Source organism: Sorex araneus, chromosome X (genome assembly GCF_027595985.1).
Source record: "Sorex araneus isolate mSorAra2 chromosome X, mSorAra2.pri, whole genome shotgun sequence".
NCBI classification, from domain to species: domain Eukaryota; kingdom Metazoa; phylum Chordata; class Mammalia; order Eulipotyphla; family Soricidae; genus Sorex; species Sorex araneus.
The window spans coordinates 15,399,635-15,426,563 of record NC_073313.1 but is presented as its reverse complement, the minus strand read 5'-3'; the positions used below and the strand labels follow the sequence as shown (position 1 = coordinate 15,426,563).

The following is a 26,929-nucleotide window of genomic DNA, read 5'->3' as shown; positions in this document are numbered from 1 at the left end:
GGGTATACCCAGGATATTGGTGGTGGGGAATGTGCACTGGTGGAGGGATGGGTGTTTGATCATTGTGAGATTGTCACCCAAATATGAAAGCTTGTAACTATCTCACAGTGATTCAGTGAAATTTTAAAAATTAAACAAAAAAGCTTTGTACAGTGTTCATGGGGCCCAGGATATACATAACACCATCCCTCCTGAACAGCAGGCTGTCTCTTCAAGTATTAGATGACAACCAGGATTGGAACTATTCCCTTTCCACAGGAAGTAACCAACATACCAGGTTATCCATTCAGATTTTCTTAGCACTGTGCCCCGTGCCCCAGAAGCAGTGCCAAGTACCTACAAGGCAGGCGAGATACTTTGGGGGACTGAAGCTATAGCACAGCGGGTAGGGCGTCTGCCTTGCATGCGGCCGACCTGGGTTTGAAAACCAGCAACCCATATGGTCCCCTGAGCACTGCCAGGAGTAATTCCTGAGTGCAGATCTAGGAGTAACCCCAGAGCATCGCTGGGTGTGACCCAGAAAAGCAAAATAGAAGAGATACTTGGGGGGCTGAGGTGATAGCTTCAGTGGCAGAGCCCGTGCCCAGGACGTATGAGGCCCAGGGATCAGCCATCACGGCACGGGGCCTCTGGAGCACTGCTGGATGTGACCCTGGATCCCTGGTATCATTTTTTGAGTGCATTAGTGAAAGTGTGAAAATGTAAACAAAGGTTGATAAAAGAGAAGCAGGGTAAAGTAATAAGTAGGCAATGTAAAGATCGAGGATGTCCACAGTGTACTTCGTAGAGTTAACTGAGAGGTGAGAAAAACCCCCAATTAGCTCATTTGGGTTTCAGAATTGACAAACGGGGGCCAGCGAGCTAGGACAGCAGGTAGGGCATTTGCCTTGTATGTGGCCAGCCCGAGTGTGATCCCCAGCACCATCTATGGTCTCCTCAGCCCACCAGCAGTGATTCTGAGCACAGAACCAGGAGTAAGCCCTGGGCCTAATGCCCTCCACCAAAAAAAAATCAAATAAGGGAAGGGTTTAGGAAGTAGGTTTAAAAAAGCCAGATCTGGGGCTGGAGCGATAGCACAGCGGGTAGGGCGTTTGCCTTGAACGTGGCCGACCCAGGTTCAATTCCCAGCATCCCATCTGGTCCCCTGAGCACCACCAGGGGTAATTCCTGAGTGCAGAGCCAGGAGTGACCCCTGAGCATTGCCGGGTGTGACCCAAAAAGCAAAATAAATAAATAAATAAATAAATAAATAAATAAATAAATAAATAAATAAATAAATAAATAAATAAAATAAAAATTAAAAAAGCCAGATCTGTTTGCTTTTAGCCCTTCTACCTAAGAATCACAGGCTGGTTTGCAAGACCCACGTTCCTGCTGGTTTGCAAAATTCCTGCCTGGCCTAATCCAAGGCTGTGGTATTTCAGGGTGGGTTTGACACACTTACGAGCTTTCAGTGCTCCGCAGGGCACTCCCACGCCATTGCCCAGTTTAGTTTCAAAAGACATCACAACACGGGGGCCCTTGGCAGTTCCTGCTCGGCCCGAGAGCAGCCTGCACATCCACTGGGGAGCCGGTGGGTCAGCACGGGACCTCGAACCAAGCCAACACTGGTGGCCTGCGAGCCAAGGCAGGCTGCTGGCATGCACGGCCTGTCCTGGGTGGCAGTGAGACGGAAACAGCTGCCACCACCTTTCCCAGCTTCCCCTTCGTCCTGAAACCTCGAAGGGCCACATGCCTTTGGAGACACCCTGCCACCTGTTCATGATTGTATCACCAATAACAATCCTTTCTGCCTTCATTTGACTAAGTCTATGGAGTTGATTTGGCGTTCAGAGAACCGCTCTTAGAGCGTGTCCTCCAAAGGAAAGGAGGTTTCTGGCAATCCTGCCACCAAGATGCTCCAGACATCTTTCCCTTCTATGTAGTCCTCGCAGCAGCGGAAATGAGCCTTCTCTGATGAGGTCCAGCACATTTCACATGGACTCGGCCAACTTGCCTAGTCACCCTTAGTCCTTAGCACCTGCCTTTCTTGGCCCATCTGGGTTGGCTGCTGTTCATTTGGGGATGTGGGGGGAACTGCTCCCCCAGGAGGCCCCTCCCATTCCCTCCCAGACTCCAAGTAGCATTAATAAATTTGTGAAACCAGGGAGACGTGCACTGGGGGTTGACTTCGATGCGTACGAACATTGCTGGGTGCAGAAGCAGGATGACGCACGTCCTGATAGCAAAGGTGCCAAGTGGGCAGCGGAGAACCAGGTCAGGAGCACGCTGACCACAGCACCTTCGCAGAAAGGAATCCTCCTTTCCAAAGGCTACTTTTTCCTGCTATTTCCTTCATCACTCGAGGGCTCCGTGATAGATATCAAGGCGCAGTGCTACAAAATGTTTCCTCTGTGTGCATGTGGGAAGTGGGGAGTTAAGGGTAACCCCGAGACTTTCTCAGTATTTTTTCTCCTTACTTGGAATTTTGAAAGATGCAAAAGTTCACGTATTTAGAGCACATGTTAAACCAAAAAAGGGACAAAGAAACCTCAGTTCTTTAAAATACATATATATAATTTCAGTAACGTAGTTACAATAGTGTTAAAGTTTCTGGTATTAATCTCAAAGAGATTATACCCCACAGCGACCAAAGTGCCCAGAACCTCTACCACTAGTCTAGACTTCATTTGTACCTCCACTTCCTCTTCTGTTTGTAAATTTGTTTTATAAATGGAGGCCAAGGGCAATGTCAACTCTCTCTTTTTGTTTGTTTTTGTTTTGGGGGCCACACCTGGTGGTGCTAGGGCGTTACTCCTGACTCTATGCTCAGAGATCACTCTTGGTGGGTTCTGGGGACCAGATGGGTTGCCGGGGATGGAACCTGGGTCAGCCATGTGCAAGGCAAGTACCTTACCCACTATACCCTCTCTTGGGGCCTACAGCCCCAAACCTTAACATGCAGTACTAACCGAAACAAGTGAAGAGCCTAAAGTCTGTGTCAAGGTATCAGCAACAAGGCCTTGCTGAGAGCTTCTTTACTAGTCAGGGCTTTTAAATAGAGTTCTCTATACTGTTACATGTAGTCGAGAGGCAAAAAGGCAGCAGGAACATTTTAAATCTCACTTCTTAGTGTGAGTACTTGTGTGTTAGCATTGTACTTTTGAAACAATTGAATGTATATTATGAAGACCAATGGCATAATGTTTTTAGTATCCAGGATACTTAGTGCAAGAAACTGCCACATAAAAGAATTGAAAATACTCTGCTGATTAATTTTACATAAAACATTAAATGGACATTGATTTTTTAAAAAGATGGCCATTGTCTTGGTACAGCTGTTTCTGGAAACCTAATATGATCACTTTATTTTAGGAATTCAAGACATTTAATGATGTAAACATTTGATTCTTTCTGAAAACAATTTCACATTCCTCTGGCTTTTATTTCCATAGATTATTTTTATGGGCCACATTTAATTAGATGTGAGGGAGCATGCTCCAAAGAATTCACACCTAAGAAAGTCACAATGACCCCAAAGAAAACTGGCTGCATTTCCCTTTTGAAAAAAAAAACCTTAAAAAATTATTTTAATGAATCATCGTGAAATTTACATTTACAGACTTAAAGACTTTCATGATTGCAATTCAGTCAAACAATGTTCAAGTGCCCATCCCTCCACCAATGCCCATTCTCCACCCCCAATGTTCCCAGTATCCTTCCCCCCACCCCCACCCCTTCCCACCTCCTGCCTCTGTGGCAGGCACCATCCCTCTTACTCTCTCTGTCCTTTGGGGTGTCATAGTTTGCAATACAGGTAACAAGCAGCCATCACGTTGGGTCCATCGTGTGCTTTCAACATGCATCTACTGTCCCGAGCGCTTCCTCCAACCATCATTTACTTGGTGCTCCTCTCTCCATTAAAAAAAACGGTTTTATTTCATTGATGGTTCCCCTTTCCCATCCCTCTGTGGATGCTGCTACAGTGGCCAGAGGTTGCACACAAGCTTGACTGCGGTGCTCGCACATTTGCTCACGGTGCTCACTGGAGTTGCAGTCAGGCTGCTCACACACTCGGGGACAGTGCGCACAGGGGGCTCTTACACCTTTCACTGCAGTGCTCGCACAGTCCTGGCCACAGTGTGGGATCACACACAGAGCCGCCAGCACCGGCTCAACACGTGCCACAACAGGTTTGGGAGGGGGTCTTGGGCAGGGACTTGAACCACTGAGCCATCTCTAGCCCCCACACATAAATTGACCTTGTAAGACCCTCAGTGAATCTATTTTAATAGGTACGTGGGGCAGGGAGGGAGGAAGGAAATGGCAGCAAAGTCTCCGGGCGCTCCTCACATCCTTTCTCTTCAGTGAAACCTTCTCAGGCTGCCCTGCCCCCACGCAACTCGCATCATGGCCCCAGAGACTTGCTTGGGTGGCCAGTTCCCATCTTATTCAAGGGCTCATTCCTCCTTGAGCGCTCTCTGTGCACGCATTAGGTACCTGCTGTGTGCAGAATCATAGTCTGATGGAGGCGAGCACCAGGCAAATCACCAAAGAATGCCATTTGAGAGAGGCAAGCACAGCAGCGTGCGTACCTTCCAGGCTGGACGGGGAGAGGGAGAACGGTGTGAGGGTGAGAGGGAAAGAAAGGGGGCGGATGTCGTGTCTTCTAATGAATTGTTGGAAACGCCCGCATGAGAGATGCAGGGATGGCTGGGAGGCCCGACTGGAGGAGGGGGTGCAGCTCACCAGGCCAGTGGGGTTGCCACAGGACACAGGCAGGGGTGGGAATTGCTGTGGTGGAGGGGAATCCAAGGCCAGGCTGGCGCACTTTCACACTGCGTTGCCCTTCAGTGGGGTTTGAGATTGCAGGGCGGGGAGGAGGGAGAGCGCGCGTTGACCTGTCTTGTCTGGTCCAGAGCTGCACAGAGTGTTCCTTCTGTTGAGCTCCCCCACTCCGACCGGCAGCCCCCGCAGGTCAGCCGCAGCCCGCAGATAAGTGCCACAGACATTTCTGGGTCAGGGCTGTGAACAGGCACGGACGTGCCCCTTTGTTGTGTTTCGGAGAACCCGAAGAAATGTGCTTGGAGACTTCATCCTGGGCTAGGCTGCCATATTGGCCTTTGGTTTACAGTTTGGAATGTTCCAGCAAACTGGTCAGGATCTGCTCAAGTCGGCTGGACAAAACATTGCTCTTGCCCAGGGCAGCCTACTCACCCCCGAAATACCATTCTCGGTGTGTGCGCAAGGTGCCAGAGGTTCCCCACCGACCTCATGACCTAGGAAGGACAGTTCATGGTGACAAGCCCCCTTCTTCCCGTAGAGGAAGACTGTGTGTGCACCCTCTTTATGCTGCAAGTCACACCCCTGTCCTTCAGACGTTGTTGCCCTGTTAGTGGGAAAGTTCAACTAAGCATAATGAAAGATAATATTTTAAAGATACAGAGATGTCACCTTCACTAAAGGTTAGTGGGCATGATCTATGTCATTGTCATCACTCCTATGACTGTCAGCCTTGTACTTTTTTTCTTTTTTCTCCTCCACCGATGTTCCCAGTATCCCTCCCACCACCCCCACCCCATCTCCCACCACCCCACCCTGCCTCTGCGGCAGGGCATTCCCTTTTGTTCTCCTTTTGGGTGTTGTGGTTTGCAAGAGAGGTATTCAGTGGCCATCGTGTTCGGTCTATGGTCTACTTTCGGCATGAAGCTTTCAACCCAAACAGGTCCTTCCAACATCCTCTACTTGGTGTTCCCTTCTCTATCTGAGCTGCCTTTCCCCCCAGCATGTGAGGCTGGTTTCCAAGCCATGGAGCAGCCCTCCTGCTCCTTAAAACCTTGTACTTTTCAGACATATTATAAGTTTCCCCCAACCAGGAACATAGCACATGGTTTTTTTGAATGCTAGTGAAAATTTGAACGTACCGTCAGACACCGTAAGAGGCTGATGCATGTTGCATTCAAAGCTCACCTGTGGTGGCTCTAATTGTGGTGAGTGGCAGCCTTTTGAAGATTGTATATCAGCGTGTATAAAACTATACTGCCCATAGCTCTGGAGATTGATCGGAAAATTTGGTAGTGTTATATATATATATATATATATATATATATATATATATATATATATATATTTGCTTTTTGGGTCACACCCAGCGTGATGCTCAGGGGTCACTCCTGGGTCTGCACTCAGGAATTACCCCTGGTCATGCTCAGGGGACCATATGGGATGCTGGGAATCGAACCCGGGTCGGCCGCGTGCAAGACAAACGCCCTACCCGCTGTGCTATCGCTCCAGCCCGGTAGTGTTATATATATATATATTTTTTGCTTTTTGGGTCACACCTGGCGATGCACAGGGGTTACTCCTGGCTCTGCACTCAGGAATTACCCCTGGCGGTGCTCAGGGGACCATATGGGATGCTGGGATTTGAACCGGGGTCGGCCGCGTGCTAGGCAAACGCCCTACCCGCTGTGCTATCTCTCCAGCCCCGACCGGTAGTGTTATATTTTGACTAAAGTACGAATCCTTTCGATTGGGTAGCTTTTGAATAGTTTGTTCACACTCAAAGTAAAATGTGCTGAGCAAGTTCAGTGTCAGATAGAATTCTGGTTTCTCGAAGCTTCTTCAAGAATTCTGCTGCCATGGACAGGTGTAAGTACTCCAAATCTAAGCCTTTGGGGGCACACTTGGCTGTGCTCAGGGCTTACTTCTGGTTCAGCCCTGTGCTCAGGACCCTGCTAGCGAGGTTCAGGGGACCCTCTGTGGTGCCGGGACTCTACCCCTTGCCAGCAGTAGACAAGGCCAGTGCCGTACCCACTGTACTGTCACTGCAGTTCAGCCACTCTAAATCTTAAGGAGCCACTTCCCTGACTGATGAAGGAGGAATAGAATAGCTAAGATATGGCATGAGTGAAGATGGCCCGTTGTAGGACTCTGAGGGTAACTCAGCGCCTCCAGATGGCCTCCAGAGCTTCCTTTCACTGCAGGAAATGAATGAAATCTGAAAACCCTGCACCTTCTCTGGTCATTTTAGCTCTCTTTCTCTCTCAGCTTTCACATTTCATTCTCTTTTGTCTTTGTGATATCTTTTTGTCTCCTGCAGCACCAGGAATCAGACTCGGGACCTCACACATGCAAGGCAGGTGCTCCGGCCCCAAGCCACAGCCCTAGCCCTTTACAAATACCGTGAGTGGGGAGACTGGAGCAATAACACAGCTGGTAGAGCATTTGCTTTACATGCGGCTGACCCGGGTTCCATTTTCAGCACCCTGTACGGGTCCCCAAGCACTGTCAGGACAGATACCTGAGTGCAGGGGCAGACTAAGCTCCGAGCACCACCCAAAACAAAACAAACATTTTGAATGATGTTATACCTGGCAGAACTGCTCTTTTGCATCTCCCGTCACCTCCCCACAGCCCCATCTCTGACTAAACGTGAACTAAACTAACCAACTGAGAAAGCATCTTCCCAAAGGCACAATGCTCTCAGGCTGCTCTCTCTGGGTACCATCCGCACTGGGAGCATAGATGCCACCTTTGCTTTTTTTTGGGGGGGTCACACCTGGCGATGCACAGGGTTTACTCCTGGCTCTGCACTCAGGAATTATCCCTGGCCGTGCTCAGGGGCCCACATGGGATGCTGGGATTTGAACCCGGGTCGGCCGCGTGCAAGGCAAACGCCCTACCCGCTGTGCTATCGCTCCAGCCCCACATAGATGCCACCTTTGGAACATAACTTGGACGCAGAGATGAGGAGCCAGTGTTTCTAGGCTCCCCGAAGAAGAAAACTATGGTTTAATTTTTCTATTCGTGAAAACATAAAACCCCCTTGTTCCTTCCACTTCTGTATGGGCGATGCTTTTTCACAGCATACAGGACACAAGGCCCGGGTATATCTTTGCAGGTCACCTGTGAATGGCCACTGGAGAGGAGCGAGGTCAGTGTCTCAGCAAACAGCAGTGGTGGGAAGTCCTGAACTAGGGTTTGCCTCTCCAGCCCCTGGAACATGCACATGTGGCTATGGCCTAGTGCTTCCAGTTGTGTGCACAGTGCCAGCCTGGCCCTCCAGACTGCATTTCTCTGCCAGCTAGGAGCTATGAAAGGGGGCAGGGGATGACAAAGAACTCCACACCTATCACACTCCAGGGAGCACCCACTGGCTTGGCCTTTGTGCTTTTGCACTCCTTTCCCACTGGGAATTTTCTCATAGACCACATCTCCCTGCATCACTATCTTTCGACTCCAGTTGTATTGAAGCAGAGCCCTCCTGGCCCCGCTCCCCTCCTGCGTGTCTCAAGATGCTTCCCAGTGGGACTCGGGTCTGCCTCAGAGACCTTGGAGCCCTCTGCGAACTATTGAGGTATAGCGGGTATGTGTGCCCAGCTGCACACACTGGTTTGGGACCATCTATTACTCATCAGACCCAAAGAGTTTGGAATAAAAGTTCCTGGTACAATGAGGAAGTGTTTTCCTAGTTGTAACGGCCAGTTCTTCAGCCAGACCACAGCAGGAAAGGGACTGAGAGTTGGGTAGAAGTCAAGTGCAGGGAGTCTGAGAAACAGACTGAGAATTGGGCAGAAGTCAAGTGCAAAGGAGAAGACCAAAAGCTCCACCCACTTCTTCCCCTACCAAGTTTATAGTAAGTTGAAAAGTATGCTGAGTTGATGCAATGGAGATCTGAGTATCATTCTTGTGTTTTTCCCTTTTGGTTTGGGGGCTATGCCTAGCGGTGCTTGAGGGTCACTTCCAGCATGCTCACAGGACCCTGGAGGGATTGAACCTGGGCGTCCTGCATGCACTAAACCCTTTGAACTATCTCCCTGTCCCCCCTCCCCATAGCATGTTTATTACTAGTAAAATCTGGATGCTTAGCTGAGGCCTTTGGGAGCGTTCAATACTTTGCACACCTGTCAGAGATGGGCAGGTAACGGTGCGCAGTCACCAGCAGACTCTGCAGTAACAGCTTATTCCATTAGAGCAGAAAAAGAGGGAGAGATGGAGGGAGGGGAGCGCGTTTCCCCCAGAGTGGTGTCAGTGGAGCATATGCAGTTCCTTGAATTGTCCTCACCGGCCAGATTCCCCTCCCGCATTCAGAGGCACAGGGAGGAAGGGAGCTAGCAGTGTTGCCTCGTGGAGACATCAAGGAGGGGTGTGGCATCTCCCCCAGCCCAGTATCTTTTTTTTTTTTTGCTTTTTGGGTCACACCTGGCGATGCACAGGGGTTACTCCTGGCTCTGCACTCAGGAATTACTCCTGGCGGTGCTCAGGGGACCATATGAGATGCTGGGAATCGAACCCGGGTCAGCCGCGTGCAAGGCAAACGCCCTACCCGCTGTGCTATCGCTCCAGCCCCCAGCCCAGTGTCTTGTGTTCTGTTCCATCGGCCTATCCAATGTGACGCATGCTGGCGGCTGCATCTCTCACAGAAGGGGATAAGTTTACCGGTACAGACCTTCTCCCAGCCAAATTACCATCTGTTCTTGATAATAAATTGTATCCACGGAAGGCCCTGAAATGAGCACAGAGTTCTTTGATTCAATGAATACTGTCTTCTCTCCAGATTCCACATTCACTCTCTGTCCTGTTCCCCTATCTAATTGCTCGCAACAGTGTTGAGGGCTGTGAAATTCCTAAGGATCCCTTGGTGAATCTGGCCCATGGGTAGATCGTTGCCTGCCCTTCTGCCTTGCGTCACCCAGTCCTGTTAGGCATCCTCCCAGGTGTCGACCTCCCAGTCCCCACATCTGGGGATTTGGATCTTCATCCCAGTCTGGGTGGCTCCACAGTAGGCTGTCTGATCCAGCCCAGGTTCTGCAGCCACTGGAGCTCCCGTCACTCTGTGTGTTGGAAACCCTTCAGTTACTTGACGTGTGATGTTGGCCAACCTGGAGACATCACCCGTAGCCCCAGCAAGACCCAGGGGCTGGATGAGAGACCACAGGTTCAGAAGGTTAGTGTGAGGCTGAGAGACTCTGAGGTGTCATATGCAGTGTCCTGACCAAATTTTCACCACATCCTACTCCAGATGGGAACTGAGGCCTGTTGAGATCAGCCATTTGCTCAGAGACTCAAGGTGACAGCTCGTTTTCTTTGTAGGGTCTAGCTTGGGGTTTGTGTACTTGGCCATAGGCTTACATGGTTTCACCAGTTTGGCACATCCCAATAGGAATAAACTTTTCTGCTGAGAGCAGGTGTGTATTCATCATCACTGTCATCACTGTCATCCTATTGCTCATCAATTTGCTTGAGCAGACACCAGTAACGTCTCCATTGTGAGGCTTGCTGTTACTGTGTATGGCCTATCAAATACACCATGGGTAGCTTGCCAGGAAGGGTTAAAATCTGAGTGAGCCAATGAGGAGAGATATATATATTGAACACCGTGCCCTATAGCACAATGGGTAGGGCGTTTGCCTTGCATGCAGCCGACCCAGGTTCGATTCCTCCTCCTGTCTCGGAGAGCCCGGCAAGCTACTGAGAGTATCCTGCCCGCATGGCAGAGCCTGGCAAGCTCTCCATGGTGTATTCTATATGCCAAAGACCATCACAACAGGTCTCACAATGGAGACGTTACTGGTGCCCACTCGAGCAAACTGATGAGCAACAGGATGACAGTCATACAGTGGTACAGATATTGAAATTTCCAAGGAAAATCTCGAGCCCTGTATAATGTTGCTAAGGAGCTGACCCCTTCTTCCATGCCCAAGAATTCATAAACAACCCCTGGCTTGCATGGGGAATAAGTACTGACCACATCCCTAAGTTTCAGCCTTGCAAAAGTTTTCGTAACCTCTTCCATTTCTCAGAGCTCTTGCTGTAGTAGGGAATTCCCTTCCTGTTTGAGGAATGATGGGAGGCCAGATGCAATACTTTCGGAGCATATTTCTATGCTTCCTTTCTTTAGATTAGTTGGTGTAGTAAATTTGGGGATTGATGAAGGAAGTGATGGGTTCATGAGAGGTGGTACCACTTAAGCTTTATTGGGATGGTGCTTGGGTATATTTGCATGAAAAGGAAAGCCCCCCAAGGGGGAGACCTTCCAGAGGCAGTGGTGTGAGGCCAGCATCAAAAACGGAATAGTGCCAGGGACTGCCAGAGTGCATGGGGGTAATCCAAGAGGGCTTTCCTATGTCTAGATACAATTGCTCAACAAAGTGTGTGTTTGGGGAAGCAGAGAGGGGTCTGGGTCAGTGAGTTCCGGGGGCACCAGATGTTTTCAGTCTCTTAAGCTGCAGTGCTTGTCTTTATTTACGGCTAATAGATGCTGGGCATACTTTCTCGGGGTATATGAAATGGACTTTAGATGGCTAAAAATATGCTGCTTTGGAATGTATTTACAGCAATCAAATGTGTGAGTATTTGAGTTGGACTAAAGGTCCTTAGCCTACTGTGAAGGAGTAGATCACCTAGGAGCCATTTTTGCCTAATGCCCATGTGCCATCTTGGTCCATGTATCTACTAGCAGGACAGAAGACTTTGCATTATTTTACCACCCCCGTGACTGTAATGGCATATTACAATCTGAGTGATGTTTTGAGGGTGACATAAGTATAAAGATTCTCTTCAAGGAGTCGAGAACTTTTCCACTTCCTTTTTCCTTTGGGACTTCTGCTTGAACCACGGAACCAGGCATCAGTGACCTGTGAAGATCAGCTCTCTCGTTCCCTTTTTTCATGTATGAGATGAAATCCATCTGAGTAGAATATCTCTTCCAGTGAAACACAGCTCATGTTGGATGGGACCATCATAGATTTTCTGAGTTTTACCCCATTTTTATGAGCCATAGATTTTCCTGAATATGTCCCATGTGAGGGGGTCTACTAAGTGGTACTCAGGGGCTACTCCTTGCATGGTGCTTCAGTGACCACCCCATGGCAGTGCTTGGAGGCCCTTTCAGTGATCTTCCTGCCCCCTTGTCAAGGCTCTTATTCTGACCCATTTTGTCCTTATGCAGAAACTTACTGTTTCTCCTGCTTGGGAATGCTTTAGCTCATTTTTATGAAAGCAAACAAGAATTAACCTCTACCTCTTTCAGCACCAAAAAATGCCTTCAAGCACATGTGTATACCAAAAGACACCCTCTGACTATGTCAGACAGCTTATACTGCATCACATAGGCAAAGCCCTCTACCCTGATGAATCCTCCCTTGCCCACAAAATTGAAGGTTTGTATCTACACAAAGGTATCAGTCCCCAGAGCTCTATGAAATCTTATCTTTGTCAAATAGTTTCTCATCTCGATGCACTTTCTTGAAAGAATTCTTAAAAATATTTTAGTAAATACCAAATGTAACTAACAGAGATTAAAAATATTAGAAAACCCTGTGAGGAATATTCTAGCATCCCTATAATAGATTTGCTGACTCAACGTTGGAACATGTTCCCCTGGCTAGGAGATGCATGATAGGAAGGCTCCCTCTTGGCATCTTTGGGGGTCATTTGTGGGTTTATTATAGAACATGCCTTTGTAGGAATATGGATAGATTACTCGTTAGAAGAGATGGGCATTTGTTCCTTGTCTGGCTTTAATTTTCAAAACATCAGAACATCTGTAGCCCAAGTTGAGGCCAGAAGACTGATTCAAAGTGTGAAGAAATCAGAGTCCACCTCCACAGTGAACAAGTCTCTGATTAAATTACTGGGACTCAGAGTCCCGTTTGCATGTCTGTTTTCTTCCCTTGTAGCTCTTCTCTCCTTACCACCCTCCCCTAAAGAAAAGGGCCTAGAGAGTATTACTGTTGATCAAAGTGCTTCTGGAAATAAGCTATGCAGACCAGACAGGATAATTTGGCTCCATCCAAAATTCCTGGTTGGCCAGACAACTTGATGCTGAAAATTTTTCACAATTCTCTGTGACTGCTAGAAGTTGGCAGTGTTATCTGGCCCTCTCTAACTCTCACCCTATACAGAATCATTGGCATTGTTCCTAATAGTTCCTTGTCTTCTCTTTGTGTAGCACTTCATGTATATGTCAAAATATGATGACAGGATTTTAATCCTTCCCACGATACCTTTGGCACTGCAGATGGAAACTATAATCTCTTTCACTCTTTATCAGAATTCTTTAATCAAGAATTCAGAATTCAGAGTGCTTTGGATTGAGGACAGAGACTTAACCTTTCGTTGAAGACCATCAGCATGTTTGAAACAACAGAGTTGAGATTTTGCTTTCAATGGCATGGCATACATCTGCGTTTCAGATCATGAAAACATTAAGATTCCCCCCTCTCTCAGGAGGAGGAAGGCATGGGATCTGGCAGTGAGTTATTTTAGTAGAGTTGGAAGTGTAAGTGGTGGAGAGAGAGAGCCATTCATGATGGGGTTTCTTCCCAATACAAAACCAGCAGGCCATGGGAGTGGAAAAGTGGTGGAAGAAAGACATGGTGGTTGGAAAATCCCATGGGAGATGTGTGGGCTGATGACAAATGGAGTAGGTCTTCCTTTGTTCATTGGAGCTCCTGAGCTATTTGGTGAATTTTTCTCCATCAAGGGTCTTCCTTGGAATTGGTTGAATGAGAAACGATCTAAAATACAATCTATAGGTTCTTAGAACCTGCAACTTGGAGTGAAATTATGTCTAATGAAATGAGATCCTCCAATAACATCATTCAGCAGTACCAAACAAAATCATCAAGTAGGGAGCAGAGAAGAATATATCAACTGCTGGGCCATTCAGAAAATGAAACCAGTTTAGGGGCTGGAGTGATATCACAGTGGGGAGGGCGTTTGCCTTGCACGCTGTTGACCCGGATTCGAATCCCAGTATCCCATATAGTTCCCTGAGCACCGCGAGGGGTAATTCCTGAGTGCACGAGCCAGGAGTGATCCCTGTGCATCACCGGGTGTGACCTGAAAAGAAAAAAAATGAAACCAGCTTAGTCCATGATCTCACAGCTCACAGGAAAATTAGTTCCACATAGATTAAAGAATTTAAAATGAAGATTGAAAAATGTTAAATAATTTTTGGACTAGAAGTGTTTATCTGCAAACATTTATTGGGTCTTTGGATAGAGAAAAGCTTTTGAAGTTTAAGAGCATCAGAAGAAAATGATTGCCAGATCTGCTTTCTTTTCAAATGCCATAAAATAATGAAAGGCCAGAATCTAACTAAGAGGCTCTTACAACAAGTTTCTTTAAGCATCCAGAGCCATAACTGGGGAAAAAGATCACATTTCTCGGGGCTGGAGCAATAGCATAGAGGGTAGGGCATTTGCCTTACATGTGGCCGACCCGGGTTCGATTCCCAGCATCCCATATGGTTCCCCGAACACAGCCAGGAGTAATTCCTAAGTGCAGAGCCAGGAGTAACCCCTGTGCATCGCCGGGTGTGACACAAAAAGCAAAAAAAATAATTCTCATTATAGATAGATAAGCAGAGCACCAAATTCCCTTGACCCTACCCTGAATACCCAATTCACAGCTCCATCTCACAACCATGCTTCATACATTTGTCTACACATGTTACCTGAACTTCCCTACTTTCCAACACCACCCCTGATGCTCACAGCCTGCCATCGTGCCCCATCGGTGTACTCAATGACCACTGACTTCCAGGTGGCCAGACGGTGAGAATGTTTGCCCTTCTTCACGTGAATGGTTACTTTCCATGGGCTGACTGCTTGCTTCTCCACACCCTCCCTCATCCCTTTGGCCTTAGAGATCATGTTTTCTTATGCCTCAGCAGCTTCCTTTTCCAGAGTGGTGCCCACGCTCAGTCCTGAGCCCTCTTTTTTCTCACCCATCATCACCTACCCAGCTGACCTTCTCCGGCCCATGGACGTAAACAGTTGTACCATTCATTGACCAATGTACCTCCCCAGCACAAATCTCACCTTGGAGCTCCAGGTAGACTCAGCTCTGTGTGCATGGTTCCCAGGTAACTCCCGTTTCAAAGAGCGAAAGTTGAAGTCTTGACCCCCGCCCCCCACCCCCACTCCTCCTCTGTCTGGACAACAAATATAACACAAACTCCCATCTAAGCTTCTCCACCGTAAATAACGAGGTTATCCTCACTCACTGCCCCAATTCAAAATATGGTTGTCTTCCTGATTCCTCCGCTACCTCCATCCTGACCATTAGCAATTTTTTTCTAGTTCCCAAAAAACGTTGTGTTTTTTTTAAACATTTACTTCTTTTTATTTTTACATCTTCCTGCTTCGCTTTTCTCCCCTGCCCTGTTCTAGTCAGGCCTGCAGCAGCGTCCTCTCCTGTTTGACCCCTTCCAGTTCACCACCTAGGACCTCAGGAAGTTTTTTTGAAGATAAACATTTGTTCAGTGTGTTCCCACTGTACTCTTTTGAACCCCAAAATGCCTTACCACAGCCCACACCTTAGTCGTTTTGTTCTGACTCTGTAAACTCATCCCTGGTCATTCTCTCTGGTCACTGCTTTAAGTCTCCATTTTGCCCTTCCCTTTCTGGACTCACCGCGCTCTTTACTGCCCCATAACCTTAGCACATGCTCTGCTCCTTTCTCAATGCAGAGACCTCTGGCTGACTGCAGCTCCTCTCCTGACTCACTCGTGCCTAGCAGCCACAAAGGCGACGCAAATCGATTGCTCACCAGTGAAGCCCTAATACCCATTGACTGCCATGCTACAGACTCTCAGTCAGTATTTCTTGAATTAGAGAACTAATTAATAAATGAAAACAGGTTAAGGGATATATTTGAATTTTAAAAAGAAGGTATAGGGCCAGAGAGGTAGCTGGGCATGTACCTACCTCATTTTGCTTAAGCACTGCTGGAAGTGACCACAAGGACAGAGCAGAGAGGCTGGCTGTCCCCTGCTCTTAGGGCCCTGAGCACCATGAGGGTGTGATGGCCCAACCCCCCTAAAGAAACTAAAATCCAAGTAACCTAATCAATACACACGAATCAGTTAGGATAGTGTGTGACTAAGCTCTCAATATATTTCACTGTATCACTGTCACACTGTTCATCGATTTTCTCCAGTGGACACCAGTAACATCTCCATTTGTCCCAGCCCTGAGATTTTAGCAGCCTCTCCTTACTCGTCTTTCCCAACAATTGGAGGCTTCTTTCACGGTCAGGGAAATGAGACCTGTTATTGTTACTGTATTTGGCATATTGAATACACCACGGGGAGCTTGCCAGGTTCTTATATTCATATTTAGTTAAAATATTCCTAGCTAGACATTGTTACCCAAATATTGGCATCTGTGCCTGCAGGTAGTTTTTTAGGTTACATTCTTTTCCTATAATTTTTCTTTATTCCATTTTTAAAGGATTTTTAAGTGTTTTCCTTTTCCTTTATTTCCAGCAATTCTTCCCTTCTGTGCTTGTGCCATTGATACATTATTTGCAGTGGGCACTCATATACCAGCAGTACTCAGGGATAAAACCAGAGTCTGCTGCATTCAAGGCAGGCACCTAAACCCCTTGCTATCTCTCTATCCCTGATGAACATGCAATGAAAAAAATCTAAATGTATAACAAACCACATAGAATTGGTTCAAAATGGAGTTAACCTTCTAACAATAGGAGATAAAATGAGGGAAAAGCAGTATTAAGGGCAGAAGACAAGTTGAAACTGCCCCGAGGTGTAGCAGAATCCCAAGATAGATCAGCAAACCCTGGTCTTCTAACAGCTGATCAGTGCAATGACTTGTTCAACTGCCAAATTGTTTGGTCACATGATCATGTTGACTGATTGGCTTTGGGGTCATGTTGTGTTTAACCTTGGAATTACAGATCTATCAAACACCCTTAATGTCTAAACATTTAGACCCATAATTTCACTGTACAGGAAAGAAAGTACTAGAAATAGGGGTCAAAGACAGTAATCAGAAGTTAACCGCTGATGAATAGAACCAGCCAGCATGATGCCCCACGTCAGAGAGATGAGCTCACAGAAGGATAAGGGTCCAGAAAGAGGTAAAAAATAAAATTAATAAAATTGTCTTACTGGAGACTGGCTGATGGCATTTGTGAGGGCAGTTTTTTGTCACAGTGTGCTTAAGAAACTAGAGGGAGAACTGGTGTGTGCTTCCTGCAAAAAATCACTCACTCCCAGGGGGGTTTTGAGATAGCCCCCACACACACAAGAAGGTGAAAGCACTTCCCATAGCCCTACATGACAGGCTGGCTGTCCCTTGCTTTTAGGGCACAGCAGCATGGTGGTCACAGCATCAGCACTTAGGGGACGGGAAGGGACACTGAGCTAAAAGTAGTGGCCAAAGGCAAGAGACCTCTTAACTTGCTCATGCGCGGTGGCACTCTCGCCTCTTTGTCATGGCAAGGCATGTCCCGGCCACATGGCCTCCATGTGGAAGTGATTGAATCTCCTAATTAAGACCACATGGATGCATAAAAGCAGAGGAAGGAAGCCAGCTTGACTAGGGAATCATACTGAAAGCCCGGGCGAGCGGCCAGTCTTTGAAGGCTACAAGATGAAGGTAGTGGGGGGGGGGGGCGGAAGGAAGTGGTCTTGTGACCCTCATTTTGTTGTGGTGGTTTTCCAGTCATTACAGGCATTGCCTCTTGTGTAGACTCATTAAGGTTTTCATTCTGAAGCATTTATGGACAGACACGAGGCTGGTCTGAATATGGGGGTGCCCCTGTTGTCAGCAGCCAGGCCACATTTGCCTTTAACTAACTCTTACTAAGAGTAAGTCACTTGCCTTCTTTCTAGAGGCTTTGCCTCGGTGATATTTGAACTGTAAGATTTGAAGCCTTTCAAGTATAGAGGAGCATTGTTAATCAGGACCGAAACAGACAAAAGGAAAGAAAACAGGGGCACTGAGGGAATTTAAGAGTATACATTCGGTTCCTGTTTAATATCATTCAGTGGACTGGAGTGATAGCACAGCAGGTAGGGCATTTGCCTTGCACAAGGCCCACCCAGGTTTGATTCTTCCGTCCCTCTCAGAGAGCCTGGCAAGCTACCGAGAGTATCCCGCTCGCATGGCAGAGCCTGGCAAGCTCCCCGTAGTGTATTCGATATGCCAAAAACAGTCACAACAAGTCTCAGAATGGAGACCTGACTGGTGCCCACTCGAGCAAATTGATGAACAATGGGACGACAGTGCTACAGACAGTGAAACCTTCCGGAATCCAGTTTTCAGTACCAAAAATAATATTACAGTCAGAAACTGTTTTGGACTATTATCCTTATGAAGAATACCTTCACAGTGAACTAGAAGACATTGTCTTTAGGTCTCTTCATGCTGTATAAGGTAACAGGATCTGTTTGAAGCTTTATGCTGTTTCTAAATACTGTTGGTGTGTCAGATTTTGTAAATACATAGTTAAATACAGAATGTTGTATGGTTGTGTGCCTGCCTGCACATGTCTGTGTAGCTGCAGTCTCTGAGAGATAGTTTCCTTTTTAAAAAATTACATAGATTAGGTGGAGAGACTGCAGCAGGAAGAAAATAAAGCCAGGACAGGGCCGATGACTGAAGTTGAAGGCAGGAGTAGAGACAATTAACTCACGGTTCCCCCTCACCTCCTGTAATCTCTATTATCCCTCACCCCAGCAACACGGCCACTTCTCCACAGCTCTAGTCTGAGCAATCAGAAGTAAATTTTTTTGGGTTTTATTTTTTGGGTCACACCCGGGGATGCACAGGGGTTCCTCCTGGCTTTGCACTCAGGAATTACCCCCGGCGGTGCTCAGGGGATTCTATGGGATGCTGGGAATCGAACCTGGGTTGGCCACGTGCAAGGCAAATGCCCTACCCGCTGCGCTATGGCTCCAGCCCCCAAAGGAAATGTTAAAGAGGAAAACATTCCTGTTCTGACTCAGAACGTCAGCCCCAGGAATAGACAGAAAGATCACTGAGTCCCAGAAGGAGAGTTTCCGATGAACCGAGCCCAGGAGATAAGCACTCTGCCCAGCAGCAGGGTAAGCTCGCTAGTCTCCATGCCTGCTCCGGTCCAGCTCAGCCTTGCTGTGGTGACCACATTCTGGAGAACTTGAGTCCAACTGAAAGAGAGGGCCTCTTGGGAGTTTCCAGGGATCGAGTGCCGCTGCCACTGAGGCGGAGGTTAGGACCAGGCTGAAAACCTAGCAGGACTCCTTTAGCTGGAAGAATGAGAGATATTGCCCAGCCGGGGGAGTCATCTGACACTGTGTGAAATTTGCCCTTGATCTTTTCAGAGGTAATTCTAGAAGTCTTCATCTGGCAAAGCCCGATCCTTTCCAGATGGTGCCCTACGCACCTAATTACCCTGGAGAATCAGCCCTTGTGTCCCTAGGGGGCTGTCCTTGCTATGTGTGTTCTTCAGGCTCTTCAGATTGAGTGTCAGTCTTTGGCCTTGAGCTGCACTCAATGTCACAGGTCTCTCTGGTTTCATTGCTTTGTACACAGCGGAGTTTGCTTTTCCAGCCTTTGACACCATCCTGGTGCAGCTTGACCTTCGAACCTGTGTAAAAATTACCTACCAAACGATTGAAAGCCCAGTGTGTCATCACATATGAGGCATCCATAAGCAAAGGAACAATATATTGATAGCATTATTTATAATTCTCTATTCCAAGGTTCAGTGTACAAAGCTATACTTTGACCAAACTAAATCTACCCGGAGACAGATTTATGAAAACTCGATAAGTTTACTGCAAATTTATTGGTATGCATGGAGCTTTCCATCATGAAACATCATCCAGTAAATAGTTTTTGAACACCTACCATGTGATAAGCACTTAGGATAGGCTCTGGGTGGAAATAGTAAAAATGTACACATCCCCCTGCGGCTAATTTCGTGGTTTTGTGCAAGATGTCTTTATGAAGGATGGTAGATAATTGTGCAGATAATTCAAAACCTCCTTTGTAGCCCTTCCTAGTTACTCACCTTTTACTTCACAGAAGCATTTTTGCCTTGTTTTCTGTCTTCCTTCATTTGCTCAATATTATGCTTGTGCAATTCATCTCAGTTGTTGCACAGGACTGAATCGACTAATTCTGCTTGCTGTATGTATCTCATTGTATAAGTGTGCTACAGTTCATTTGTCCAGTCTCTCATTAAAGGAATTTGAGGTACTGTTCTCCAGTTTGGGGCTGTTAGTAACAGTCACTAGTAAGATTCATGTACATATCACTAGGCAAACATTTCTGCTGGGGATATACCAGTGAGCTGTACTGTGGAATCATAGATTATGCATACATTCATCTGTAACACATACTGCCAAACAATCTTTAAGAGTTTATGCCAACTTAGAGTTAAAGTACGAAAATTCCTGTTACTCCAGTGGACAGAGATGATCTAGAGAGTTTAAAGCCTTGCCTTGCACTGAGCCCAGTTTAACCCCCCCTGGCACCACCAGGAGTGAGTGACCTCTGAGAACTGCCAGGCGTGGCCCCCAAAACAAAAACAAAGGTTCTAGATATTTGACATCCTTTCCAAATATGATGTTATGTGTTCTTTTCATTTGGGTTTGTATTTTGCCATTAAAAAAAAGAAGGTTCTATTAAAAAAAATAGGACCGGGACTGGAGTGATAGCACAGTGGGTAGGGTGTTTGCCTTCTTTTTGAAATAAAAATGCAATTCTGCTGTACTAATATATGGATATAAATGTCTACATATTTTGAATGTCCACTCATACTTTTGAAAATCAATAGTAGGACTTGACCCAACAAATGAGGAGAACATTATTGTGTAAAATCCTTCTGACCTTGGGGACTGGAGCAATAGCACAGCGGGTAGGGCGTTTGCCTTGCACGCAACCAACCCAGGTTCGATTCCCAGCATCCCATATGGTCCCCCGAGCACTGCCAGGAGTAATTCCTGACTGCATGAGCCAGGAGTAACCCCTGTGCATTACTGGGTGTGACCCAAAAAGCAAAAAAAAATTGGACCACTAAGATTTCTGATAAACAGTGAGACATAAAATTTATACCAACACTGATAATCTATTGGATTTTGGTGTATGTCAGTGCTTCAGAATAGTATAATATTGAATTGCAAACTGTGCTTAGCTGTGCTGAAATAAGAGCTACTGTTTATGCAAAATCTTGTGCAAGTTTTCATTTCTTCTTACATTTGAAGTTGTGGGTTTTCCAAGCCAGCAGTGAATATCGGGCCATACACCTTATTCCACAGAGAGCCAAGTTAGAACAAATATTTCGGGGCCTCTTTATTTTTGCAATTTCCAATTGGACATGACTTCCAGTAGATGGAGGAGCCCACAAAATGTACATCTGAATGTGAAATGACCTACCATAGCAAGCAGAATATTGGAAGTGAAGAAAAAATGTTGGAGTAAGCTATTGGCCAGGAAACTATTAATGTCAGACCATATTTGAGAAATGGCAGTCAAAAGTCCACTGTCATCCTGAAATTAGCTTTCACACCACTGTTAAGGCAGGAGGAATAACATTCAGAACAAGAGAATCAAGAGGGGCTGTATTGATCTTTCATCACCTACCCCTAGGACTTCCCAGGAGAAATTGCAACTGTTGTGACTCCAGAGTCCAGATCTATGACTGTTGAAGTAAAAACAGATCTTATTTAGTGAAGGTGCTAACAGTCTCTTTCCTTTCAGTCCAAGGTTTACACACGCACACCAACCTTGTATTTGGACTTCAAATTGGACCAAGGAGCAAAGCATTCCCAGCCGATTCCTCAAGGTATGATGGGCTCTGGAATGTAGTGATCATCTCAGGGGAAAATTATCAAGAGGCCACTTTGTCTGGTATGTGATTGTTTCTGATTCTCTGCCTGAGCTTTGTTCATGCTTAGTTCTGTCTAAATTAGCAAATACTTCTGGGGAGGAACAGATAGCTCTGAAAGTCAAGAGGAATACATAGAACGTTAGAGCTTGACCACGCAGCCTGCCACCACCTCCACCTTTCAGATATAAGCACTGAACGCCCACCAGATTAGTCACGGTAGCACATAAGGGCGTTTTGATGCTAGTACCTACTGGCACTGCAGTACACCCTGCCGGGTTCTTGGACTGTGGTAACAGAAAGAAGCCATGAGCCACCCATTCTTCTTCCAGCATGCCCTCCTGATTTGCTATGCCAACAAGTTGAGAAGCACTGAATAGCATCACTGTATGATATTTGCACAAAAAAATTGCCTAACCATGCTTTTCTCAGACCATCCCCAAAAAGTGTCACATGACTATAGTTCCTTATTCCTAGGTACGTAAAAATTTGGGGGGCAAGGCAGCATTGATTCTTGTGCCTCCTGATTTCCCTGCCACTCTTGATTTGCAGTGTTCCTGATGTTAATCTGATCTGTATCATGTATGCTTCCATCTCATTTAACAGAAAGTAAAAGGAGTTTAGATTTTTCATTTAATTAGCTTCTTCACAATGCTGGGGATTTGATCCAGGTCTTGTGAATGTGGGCCATCCATTTTGCCACCCTTATTTTACTTCATGCTTTCATTAAATAAAATTTTATAAACTAATGACCAGTGAGAATTAGCCATGTATACATGCACTTTTCATCAGAGATAGAGGTATTTCTTTATAAAGGTAGTATTGTGGAGGACTTACATTTAATTCTGGGCATTTATATTCAATTTCAGGCTTAAAAATGGTTAAACCTGAGTCTTTAGGCATCAACCTTTGATCCAGTACTTTATTCTGTGATTTTTTTTCACGATGGCTATTTTTAGTGCATTTGAAAGATAAAGATTGGGCTGGAGTGATGGTACAGCAGGTAAGGCATGTAAATGACCCGGGTTCAATCCCTGACACCCCATATGGTTCCCCAAGGCCCACTAGGAGTGATAGTTGAGCACAGAGCCAGGAGTAATTCTTGAGCCCTTCCAGTTGTGATCTAAAAATGAAGGAAAACAGCAGGGACTGGAGCGATAGTACAGTGGGTAGGGCGTTTCCTTGCACGCAGCTGACCCAGGTTCAATTCCCAGCATCCCATATGGTCACCCAAGCACCACCAGGAGTAATTCCTGAGTGCAGAGCCAGGAGTAACCCTTGTGCATCGCTGGTTGTGACCCAAAAAGAAAAAGAAAACGAAGGAAAAAAGCAGTTTAGATTAATGCAATCCTATGCCTTTCTAGTTCTAATCTGCATAATTGCATATAAGCTTTAGCTTTAGTGTAGTGATTTTTAAATTTTTAATTAGTTTATGTTTGCTTTCCTCTGATCCTTTGTCCTTCTTCATCGTCCCATTGCAATGTCTCTCTGTACAGTCCAGATCCAGGATATAGCCCAGGTATGTCCTTAGATTCCACCCTGCTATATTTTTCTTTATACTTCCCTTTCTACTCTGAAGAGTGGATGTAAATATATGCATGTACATAGATCTTTGGCTATTGTCTTACTAAAGTGAAATCATTTTACAATCTGTTTGCTTCTTGCTTTTGTGGCCCGAACAATAGTGCATGGAAATCCCTCCCCGTCTACCTGTGCCAAGCCAGTAGTTTAGAGATGCATGTCTGTAGGGTGACTTGAAGCAAGTCTATTGGAAATTCCATTATGAAGAAGAACTTGTCTTTTCTATCCCTTCTGGTTGCAGTGCACCTTCTCCCTTTCAATGTCTCGCTCTCTCCTTCTCTTCCAATACGTTCACCTCTTGCTTTTGTGAAGAACCCAATTCAGGCTTCACATTAGGTAACAAACCCAAATGCCGACATTTCTGTCTAGTACCAGAAAAACAACTCAGGTGTTATAAAGCATTTACTAGTCACACTATTGATCCAACTTACTGCTTCTCAACCAGTATACTGGGTGGTAAAATTAGCTGATAAAATTATACATTTTTGGAGGGGGGCTCCCGTGGCGCCCCAGAAGGCCCATGGCGCTACCTGCCTTTCTGGATTCTTACCCAACAGGATTAGAGGTTCAGTGCAAGGGTCCACGTATGCCATGCTGCTTGACAGGCCGTACCAGGGGGTCTCAGGGGCTACACTCAGCAGTGCTCAGGGGACAATCATGTGACACCAGAGATTGAGTCTGGGTCAACTGCATGCTCAGCACGTGCCCTAGCTATAGTACCATCTCCCGACTCTGCTGTGTTTATTTTCAAGCCCTTAAAGGTCATCCTATGCTTTTTTTGTTATTTTTTATTGAATAGTTTTCTTTTGGCACTCTTCACTAGTTGCAAGGACCAGAGACTATTCTAGGTACATTCATTCTTGCGGTTCACCCAAAAGATCTTTATTAAAGGTCTGTTGACACCAAGCTAGATCTTGAAGATAATATTTAACTTGTGCCACTGAAGAGGTTCACAGATCACAGAGAACTGATTGGAGACAAGCAACAACAAATACCAAACAGTAAAGTATCAGTGCAAGGCAACACACATTTAATTGTGATAACAGTAGTTGACTATTTTTATAAGGAATTCAAGAAACGGAATCTATGTATGTTGAGAACAGGCAAGAGGGAAATCGAGTTTGAATGTACGAGAAGATGAGCATTGCTCCAGGAATGAAATCCAAGTTTCAGTCAAATTTTCTGGTCTCCAGTTTCTTGAATGATCAAGCTAGATAAAAACCACAATCCTTTAGGAAAGGGAGTAGAGGAAATAGTATGAGGTTCTGGGTCTTACTGTCTTGGATCAAGACAGTAAGAGTTACTGTCTGTGCTCAGGAATTACTCCTGGCAGTGCTCTGGGGACTATATGGGATGCCAGGAATAGAACCTAAGCTGGCTGCATGCAAGGCAAATTTACTTAAAAATTACTTTAAAAAATACTCCAGTTTTTTTTTAAATTTTTATTTATTTATTTATTTATTTTTTGCTTTTTGGGTCACACCCGGCAATGCACAGGGGTAACTCCTGGCTCTGCACTCAGTAATTACCCTGGCAGTGCTCATGGGACCATATGGGATGCTGGGAATCGAACCCGGGTTGGCCGCGTGCAAGGCAAATGCCCTACCCACTGTGCTATTGCTCCAGCCCAAAAAAAATACTCCAGTTTTTAAGCATCTAGTTCCTCATCTGAAAATACCAACTCGATGAGATAATCCATATAGAGCACCATGACAATATGTGATTAATCATTGTCCCAAGGTCTGCTATGAAGCTCCTAAAACCTTTGACAAATTCCTAGGTGATAGGGTGAGTCTTTTATTCATAACCTCCCTCAGCTAATGAAGTGGCCTTGGGAGAGGGAACTGCCTGTCCTAGCAATGTTTCGTCATAGGAAGGCTGGGAATTTCCACTTAACACATCAACACTGGCATTGCCCATCTGTGGGTGAGATACCAGTCATCGTTAACCCTTCATATCCTTCTGGAAGAGGTACTAAAGAGTGGCATAATAACCAAAGTCAGTATTTTAATTAAACATGTCTACATGATGAAGTCTTTTTTTTTTTTGCTTTTTGGGTCACACCCAGCGATGCTCATGGGTTACTCCTGGCTTTGCACTCAGGAATTGCTCCTGGCAGTGCTTGGGGGACCATATGGGATGCCGGGGATCGAACCTGGGTCGGCCGCGTGCAAGGCAAATGCTCTACCCGCTGTGCTATCGCTCCGGCCCCCACGATGAAGTCTTAATAAAAATCCTAACCAAAAGTGTCAGCACTCTGGGTGAATCCCTATAGTGCCACAAAAGTGGTGTGCCCCAACTCTCAGGGACTTCTATGAATTAGGACCTTTTGACCTAACCCTGTATGTCTCATCTGTCTGTTGATCTGTATCTGGTTTATTTTCTCTTTGGCCTTTTGGGGGACACACCCAGGAGTGCTCAGGGGTTAGTCCTGGGTCTGTACTCAGGAATTATTCCTGGCAGTGCTTGGGTACCTTATGGGATGTTGGGGATCGAACCTGGTTCGGCTGCATGCAACGCAAATGCCCTACCCACTGTACTATTGTTCCGGCCCCCTCAATCTGTATCTGTGGAGAAGGTGATTTTTTTTGTTTGGGGGCCACACTCGTGGGTGCTTAGGTGTTAATCTTGGCTCTGTGCTCAGGAATTACTCCTGGCAGTGCTCTGGGGACTATATGGGATGCCAAGGATCAAACCCAAGCTGGTTGCATGCAAGGCAAGTACACTCCCCGTTCCACTATAACTCACTCCAGCCCTGTTGATCAATTTATTTAAAAAGAAAACTGATAAAAGTGTTTCTCTGGTACCAGAAGCTAGTCTAGCAAATTATCAGACTTGAGAAGGTTGCAGAAACCCCCAATTTACAGCCAGTTGGCCAGAAGTATACACGGCAACTTTGGATTTGTGAATAGCATCTGAAGTGGACACCATTTTGTGGTACTGAGCCCTCAACTTTTTTTTTGCTTTTTGGGTCACACCCAGCAATGCTCAGGGGTTACTCCTGGCTCTGCACTCAGGAAATTACTCCTGGCAGTGCTTGGAGGACCATATGGGATGCCGGGTATTGAACCCAGGTCGGCTGCGTGCAAGGAAAACACCCTACCCTCTATCACTTCGGCCCAGAGCCCTTAACTTTTAAGATGTTTTAACTCAACATCTCAGAGAAGAGCCTATGTGCTTGGTATCAGAAGGGCTGTTATGACTAGAAAGTTGTTTTGTTTTTTTTTAATTAATTTATTTTTTAATTAGTGAGTCACAGTGAGGGTACAGTTACAGATTCACACATTTTCGTGCTTGTTTTTCCCTCATGCAATGTTTAAGAGCCCATCCCTCCACCAGTGTCCATTCTCCACCACCAGTGAACCCAGTATCCCTCCCATCCCCCAATCCCATCCCCCACCCCACCCCGCCTCTGTGGCAGAGCATTCCAATTTGTTCTCTCTCTCTCCTTTTGGGTGTTGTGGTCTGCAATAAGGGTATTGAGTGGCCATCATGTTCAAGGACTAGAAAGTTTTTTTTAAAATACCTTGTGCTCCCAAGTATTGATTTTTATTATATATCACTTAAAACTTAAGGCAACAAAGACAGGGAGGGTCACATAAACTTCTGATCCTTAGAAAACCACTGATTGAATATCACTGTCTATATCACTGTCACTGTATCACTGTCATCCCATTGCTCATCGATTTGCTCGGGTGGGCACCAGTAACGTTTCCATTGTGACTTATTATTGTTTTTG

The 26,929-nt window shown here is 46.1% G+C and overlaps 1 protein-coding gene across 2 annotated transcripts in view; it reads left to right on the top strand.

The window, feature by feature from the left end:
* The window catches only part of PIR (pirin), a 93,075-nt gene that overhangs the window by 35,449 nt on the left and 30,697 nt on the right, over positions 1-26,929 (top strand). For both annotated transcript variants that reach the window (XM_055123117.1, XM_055123116.1), the window contains one exon: positions 21,483-21,567. In XM_055123117.1, coding sequence (XP_054979092.1) covers positions 21,483-21,567 — 85 coding nt within the window. The remainder of the gene's footprint in view (positions 1-21,482; positions 21,568-26,929) is intronic.